Source organism: Arabidopsis lyrata (assembly GCF_000004255.2).
Source record: "Arabidopsis lyrata subsp. lyrata unplaced genomic scaffold ARALYscaffold_7, whole genome shotgun sequence".
Classification (NCBI taxonomy): domain Eukaryota; kingdom Viridiplantae; phylum Streptophyta; class Magnoliopsida; order Brassicales; family Brassicaceae; genus Arabidopsis; species Arabidopsis lyrata.
The window spans coordinates 12,513,526-12,521,891 of NW_003302549.1; the positions used below are offsets into that span (position 1 = coordinate 12,513,526).

Consider the following 8,366-nt stretch of genomic DNA (forward strand, 5'->3'; position numbering starts at 1 on the left):
ATCGGGCCTTTCGGGCTAAGCCCGTTGGGCTAAAGAGTTTTTAAGACTTAGCCCGGCCGGGCTCGGGCCGGCCCGAAAAACCCTTAGAAAGATTTTTTAACTTCTTTTTTTGTAAATATTATTGTTTAATTGAGAGATTTGTTTAAAGAATTTTTTTAATAGAGTTAAAAACCCTAAACCTAGTTTTCTATTTGTGTCTTACTATAAGTGTTCTGATTTTATATTTTAAAGTGTAGGTTTAATCAATTTATTTGGATTATTTATTTCATTTTAATCTTTTTTAAAACTAAATTGGCTTTAGTGGGTTATTTAAGTTTGTTTGACTCGTTTTATACATATATTCTTTTTTTTTCAAGAGATACTATAAAGTAGAAGGGTTTATTTTTTTCGAAAGAAAAGCCCAAAAAAGCCCGTAAAAGCCCTGTAGCCCTGTTAGGGCCGGGCCGGGCTTCAAAATCTAGGCTCGGATTTTTTACGGGCCGGACTCAAATATATGCGGGTTTTGCAGGTTTCGGGTCGGGCCGGGCCGGGCTAGCCCGATTGACATGCCTACTTAGCCAGTAAACTTAATAACGTAAATTAAGTTTTTTCAAAATCAGAAACATTGATTCTTTCTTTCAAAGAAACCGTTTCAGTAAATTTTAATGATCAAATTTTCTATATATATATTGAACTAGATATACCCAAAAATATATTGAGAAATGGGGTTTCCTATATTCAAGTTCCAATATATATTTGACAAATGAGTCATGACAACAAAGAAAGAACAAACTTTAACAGAAGAACTAGATCATAACCCGTGCTGGAACAGCACGGATGAAATTTTAATTTTTAAATATTTATATAAAGTTGGATTATTGTTTGTTTTATAGTATAATTTTAATAATTCTTTACATAATACAATGCCATATAAGGATTTTTTTATTTTATTTTGTTTGATGAGAAAATATTAGGAGTGGGGTACGGTTTTTCGGTTTAGTATCGTTTTTTTCGTTTTGTAGAAAGTGAAACCATATAGAAACCGTATGTAATTCGGTTTAGTTACAGTTCGATTTTTACGGTTTTTTACGTTTTTTGTTTAAAAATAAAACGTATGTATTTGATATATGCTAGTAGTAAGTGAATAAAAATTGCGTATATAATAAACACTAGATTTTAACCCGCGGTACACCGCGGGGCTATATTTTCTTAAAAAAATCAAAATGTAATTTGTTTGATAGATTATTTTGATTGTTAATTTTAGGATTTCACCCGTGGTATACTATCTTTTATAAATATCAACCCAAACTCGTCCCATCATATTACCCGTCCCGTGAAATTAAACATCATTTAGTTATTTTTCTTTTTAATAATACTTTTATTTAAAAGCTATATAATTCAAGTCAATTTAAAAATTTCTTTTAAATGGTTCCCATAAGATATATATACATATATATTAAATTTGTATAGAGTTGAAATAATATTAATATTACAAACTTTTTATATAATTTAAATATTATAAATATTTTTAAAAATATGCAATATATATTTTTGTTATTGAATAAGAGGATATTATGTGTAAGAAATGTAGAAAATAAGAATTTAATATTTTTATTATGGAGTCGCAAGAAAAATCTTTTATTTCTATACATGTTATTCGTTTATTAATAATAAAAGAAAACAAATCCTTTAAATTAGATATTAACTAAAATAAACGCACCATAATTACTTATTAAGTAACAACCAATAAATTACACCAAAAAATAGGTAACAACCAATAAATTCTAAACGCAGTAATTAAAGAATGAGATATTAAAAAAAAATATCAAATAAGATATAAGAATCTTAAAATAATTGAATATCTAAATAATTTAATTGTTAGTGTCGATTTTAATGCCTTCATTAATGTGGATTTTTTTTTTTACAGAGAAATATTTCCTAAAGATTATCACATTAATGACTCAGAAAATTAAGGAATATATGAATTTATGATTCTCGAAATCGTGTTGGTAATATCTTTAATTAATATTTTTCAAATTTAAATAATTAATGCCAATGGCATTCATCCGTAAATACATTCCAACTCCAGGATTTATTTGCTAAAAGTCATCCAAAAATGTATATATAGATATTTTGGTATATAATAAGATTAGATTCAACCCGTGCATACCTATATTTTTATTTTAGAATCCCAATAAAAAAATTGTGTGCACAATCAATCATTCGTTATTTTCATATATACTTATAGAATCAAAATTTTAAATATTTAGAGGTGTCAAACCTTATTTAACTCATCTCATCATATAATCTTAATATGGTTTCGGTTATAAAGATCATAACTCTTTTTATCATATAATACATTACATTTAACCTTCTACTTGTTATAAATATTTTAAATATTTATGCTTTGAAAAGGAAATTAGAGTATTTATAACTTTTATCTTTTGATTTATTAAATATTTATGATATTCTGTAAAATATTATATTAAACTATTTTAAAATTTTCTCAAATTAAAATATATTTTTTTTTTAATTGTAGAATATAAAATTAAGATTTTTTTAAAAATAATTGTATGAACTTAAATATAAATATTCAAATAGTTATAAGGATCATAACTCATTTCATCATATAATACATTATATTTAACCCACCGTCTATTATAAATATTTTTTAAATATATATGTTTTAAGAAAACCAAATTAGTGTATGTATAATTTTTAATTTTTTATTTATTAAGTATTGATGATATTTGTTTTTAAATATCAAGTAAAACTATTTTTAAATATTCTAAATTAAAATATTTAAAATTGTATCGTAGTATATAAAATTATATATTTTTTAAAAATTTATGAAATTGAATATAATAACTCAAATTCTGACCCGTTATTCAGGCGGAATTTGTTTTGAATTTATTTTTGTTTAAAAGAAATATATTATCCAAGTCTAAATTTTTGACTCGATAAATTTTTTTTACATAAATTGAATCATTTATATTCGTTTTTAAAAATTCAAATGATGTCATATGCGGAAAAAAATCTATTTTTTATTATTATATGGATGATATGATGATTTATTTGTTTCACAATAATAGAATCATATAAAGATGAGAGGTGAAATATAATGATTAATAACAAATTAATAAGGTAAGTTAGATATCAAATCTTATATATTCATTTTGATTGGTCATTTAAAAATAATAATAATAACGTGTTTTTCGTTTTTATAATTAAATTAAATTAATTAAATTGTATAAATTGACTTGTTTATCCTTAATAAGATGAATTAATTTACTCTTTGAAATTTTATCTCTAATGGCATTTTTAGGTAAATTTTTACAAAAGAGAAGGTTAGTTAAGGGTATCTTATAAAGTGTACTCCCCAAATAATAGTATAGGATAGGTACATGACTCAGGAGATTTATAAATAAAAAAGTAAACACACATTTTTATTAATATTTAGTTTTTAATTACAAATATAATTTTATGTTTACATGTTCTGTGGACGCATTACCTTTGAGGCGAAGCAACCTGTCAACGATGAGTTTGCTTCAGATCCACTTCAGGTAAATCACTAGCAATCTGAATCTCAGGATATATCATCATGTAATTCTTGGAACTTCTTTTGCAAACATTGTAGAGAACATATTAATTTTCCATAAAACTTTAAGATGGAAGAGAATTGACAGCGAGACTCACAACAGCAACAAACTGGTCGATTTATATGATTATTAGGAATCATATAAATTTGGAATGACTCATCCTTACCTTTCGGATACATCCATCGGAAGTCTCCGAGCGTACATTTGATATGAAAAGTAATGCCACAATCATCACATGAATAAAACCATTTCCTTGCGTTTAGTTCTTCCTCGCATATCTCGCACCAATACTGCTCACTTGTTTTTTCTCCGTAACATAGAGACAGAAAATGATCTTTATCATTTTTGTGTTTAACCATCTTTGGCAAAGTAGAACATTTAATGTCTAAAATAAATTCACACTCCTCGCAACTCAAAGCCATTGTAGCCTTATCTCCACAAGCAATACAAAACTTGTCTTCTGTTGAGCGGCTGATGTATAACGAATGAAGAGGATGACTTTCATGGACAAAAGGCTCAGAAATAGAACCGCATCGCACATCCAAGATAATATTACGATCATCACTTACGTAACTAAAACCTTGAGAAACGTTTTGACAAGCATTGCAAATGCCTAGGCGAATATCATTTGTGATTAAAGTAGTCAACATGTTGTAGAATGGATCTATTTTCTTTTTTGGGAGATAAGCACATTCTTTATGAAGGATAAAATCATCACATTCCATGCAACTGTAGAATGAGTTAGAATATATAGGATAGTTGCATGCTTTACACCACATGCATTTATTATTAGCATCACTCTCTTCTTTAAGCTTTAAATTATGCTCCTCGTGACTAAAATGCCTTATTTCTCCATCTTCGATCACCTCGTATGACTTTATCTCTAGATTATTTTCTGGTATGCCTTCGAGTTCAATCCCATCCCAAATGCCTAACCTTGTGACACATCTTGGATGAATGGCAAAATCAGGACACTTTGAACAAGAATAAGCCCCACATGTCCATTTTATCTCTTTATTACACACTCCACATTTCCAATCTCCAGCATCAAGGCAATGATTGTAATAAATACGGTGATCATGACGATAGATCTTTATGACGCTTGGTTTATCAATGCAATTTCGATGGATCATGAAATTACATGGAAGACATACATATGGATTTGGGTCGTCATCCATTCCACAAACATCACAAACAAAGTTCCGTTGAGGCATAAGAGTGAGTAAATGCTCATGAGCCTTAATGTTAACAATAGTGGAAGGGAGTGGATTCTTTGCACAATTGACATCCACGCTGAAATTGCAAATAGAACAATGATAGAATATGTAATGAAGTTTGTTTCCACACAAACAACATTTTCCATCGGTGTACCTTGGAACACGTGTGAGACGCTTGAGAATGTGTTTAGGATGACAAGAATACTCAATCTCTGGTGTGGATTCAGCACAATCTTTGTGAAAACTCAAATTGCATAATTTACATGCATAAGGGAACCGGTCATCATGCAGCCCACATAAATGACAAGTAAACATACTCATATTTGGAACAAGTTGTAAAGGATGCTCATGTGTTTTTGGGTTCTCAATTGTTTCCATAACTTTTTTTTTTGCACATATCAAATCGATGGAAAAATCACATATTAAACAATAGTAATACATTTTTGGCAAGTTACCTCTACAAAGCTTGCAATCTCCAAAGGCTTCTTCATTTTCTGCAAGTATCTTGATGTCCAACGAATGTTGTGGATGATAGAGGTTGCAAATCTTTGGATTGGATTCGGCGCACTCCTTGTGAAAGAAGAGTCCAGAACGAAAACAACGATAACCATCACTATAGTAGTCTTTACCAAGATTGCAGCCATCACATTTTAGCCCACGCGTTTGGAAGAGTGTATAAATATCATCAATTGTTTTCATAGATGGATATGATCTATGCTTTTACTATTATAGTATTTTGACTATTTTCTATAATTTTCTTATGTTTAGTTTCAGGTAATGATGAGAGCTTTCATTTTATGTATACATATACTTTTTATATAGAGTATGATATGATATTCAATCATTAGTAAGCTATTCTTTGTTTACATGAGAAGGATACTCATGGAATTATGCACATCTTGTTATTGATGTCAATAAGATTCATCAACGAATAAATTCTTGTGACTTAACTATTAATTTTGCAACCTTTTTTTTTGTCTAAAAGGATACTCAAAGAATAAATTATTGGTTAGGATAATGGCACTGTCGCGTGAGTAATTTGTTCTGTATTGGACTATTTATTTTTATATTTAAAATTATAAAAATAGATAATTAGTTCGAAAATAGATAATGTATAAAATAGATAATTAGTTCGAAAAATTACATATAAGATATAAAAAAAAGTTTATGTTATAATTGCATGGTAAAATTTTTTGCATACTTTTAAGCTTAAAGTTTTTGTATCACAAGTTGGTTTAATTTATTACATCTAAAAGTGTATTATATATAAGAGAATTTGTGAATTTTTGAATTTTCTTATTAGTTATTATATTTGATTGATGTGGAATAAAAAAATATTTTTAAGAAATTAAATCTCAATTTTAAATGCATATTAAAATATAGAGAAAATTAATAAATTATGATTTTTAATTAGATAAGTTAAATTTTAAAAATTCATATTTTGCTATAGTATTTTGTGATATAAAAACTAAGAAAAATTATTTTAATAACATGTGAGCAACAAAAAAAACTCGTAATATTTCTTTTCAATATATAGAAGATAGAAGATTTAACGATTTTGATCTTAACAAAGAATTTGCAAAAGAAATGTTATCTACTAGATGTTAACCCGCGGTACACCGCGGGCCTATATTTTTACTAAATAAAAAAAATAAAATTTTTAAGATAATCTATAGATATATAGTATACCGCATAACGATATTTTACAACTAAAAATCAAAATTTTAAGTTATATTTGTTTTGTTTAGTGTTTAAGATTGTATAATTATAGTTTGATTATTAATTCTAGGATTTTATCCGTAGTATACCATCCCGTATTAATATTGATCCAAATCCCTCCCACCATATAATCTCATCCCGTGAAATTAAACATCATTTTGTAATTTTCTTTTTAATAATAATTTTATTAAAACATTTCCTAAAGTATTATTTGGCTTTTATATGACTAAATATTTATACGAATAAGATACATGTTATTAAATTACTATCCCAAAGTTTAAAACTAAGTAAGTTTTATTAGTGGGATAAAATTTATACTCATTACTTATATAATTTATTATTTAATCTGAATATAATAAAGTTTTCTTTATTATATAATTGTTTGATAATGCTATATAGTGTTATATATGTGTGTTATAAATGTGTTAAAATAAACCAAAAAGACAAAATTTCGAAAGACAAATTAAATTACTCTAATTGTATAAAAAATAGTCAAATAATGTCTCATGCTTTACCTAAGAAAACAGGAAAAAAAAAAAAAAAAAAAAAAACTCGAAAAAAGAAAACTAATTTATGTTAAAGACGTGTAATTATGTATTGGGCCTTAATTAGGCTTCACTTGTCTTTTCTGTATTTTACCCTTTGGACTTTTAATTGAAAAATCTATGAAAAAACAGAAAATGTTGCATTATAAAATAAAATAAAAATCTCTTTTGAGAACCTTCTCGTCTTCTTCAACCGTTCTTATACGTTTCTGATTTTGGAGATTTTATGTAATCAAGCTACTTTCACACCCAAGAAATGTAAGCTCAATATGATTATTATTGGTTTGAATACAATAAAAAAGCAAACATGAATTTTGTCAAATCAAGTATAATATATGAAAACAAATGGATGATACCTTGTTCACTGTGTCTATTGCTTTTAGTAAAATGGTGCATTCACTTAATGCACCTTAGGCTAAGCTCTACTAAATAGTCAAACATAAGATCATTAGCCAAAGTGAAAGTGAAAATATAATAAACGTATATAAAACAAAACATATAAATTTTTTGAGTCAGAAATTTTAATAAAGTACTCCAGCAATGGCTTTAGCTGAAGAATCTGCCTATACAAATCAGCAGCTCTACTAAATAGTCACATATAAGGTCGTTAGCAAATTGAAAGAATAATAAACGTACGTATAACACAACCAGAGTTAGTCAAATGAGTAATTGCCTGTTTTTGATACAAATTGGTGTCTCTATGTTGGTCTTCATCTTTTGCAGATATTTTATACTCTTAATGGCTACAGTCTCAAATATAAAAAGAGAAAAAGATGTCAAATATACTTCTTTTGTATAGCTTAGATATACACTTTGAAACATAAATAGTTTTTCAACTCACAAAATCTGACATTCCAAATCTGTAAGTGGAAAATCCATATTATATAGAAATTAACTTGTTACCAAAGCATCTAGCATTGAGAGTAGTCGTAACTCATCACCAACATGATCGACCACAAAGAATCTGCACACGAACAAAAAAAAAGTTAATAATATCCAAAGACTCTAGCGATGTATATGAACAAAAGAATTGATGAATATAAAAAAAGAATTGTATCTTTTTCCTCAAATTTCATAAAATGATTGACGTAGAAAATTCAAAATAGATTTATTTCTAAACGTATAAACAAAAATTCAAAGTTTAATCGAATCCAATTTCAAGAAATTAAATCAAACAACACATTAAGATTAGAAATTGGAAAGTTAAAGAATGCAACTGGTGTTTTGTGTGTTCAGAAGTAGTAGAAACAATCAAGTATTTATAGAGTCCGGTAGGTATTACGCTCTCGGGCCACATTCGCCTAACT

The 8,366-nt window shown here is 27.2% G+C and overlaps 1 protein-coding gene across 1 annotated transcript; it reads right to left on the bottom strand.

Annotated features, from left to right (window-relative positions):
• Window positions 1-3,447: 3,447 nt before the first annotated feature.
• On the bottom strand, window positions 3,448-5,585 carry LOC110226079. Its single transcript, XM_021016661.1, has one exon. The coding sequence runs from the start codon at window positions 5,492-5,494 to the stop codon at window positions 3,566-3,568; it is 1,929 nt and encodes a 642-aa protein (XP_020872320.1). The 5' UTR covers window positions 5,495-5,585; the 3' UTR covers window positions 3,448-3,565.
• Between the last annotated feature and the right edge of the window lie 2,781 nt (window positions 5,586-8,366).

Excerpts from the sequence above, each read along its gene's own strand:
- LOC110226079 (XM_021016661.1), bottom strand. The coding sequence starts at position 5,494 with ATGAAAACAATTGATGATATTTATACACTCTTCCAAACGCGTGGGCTA.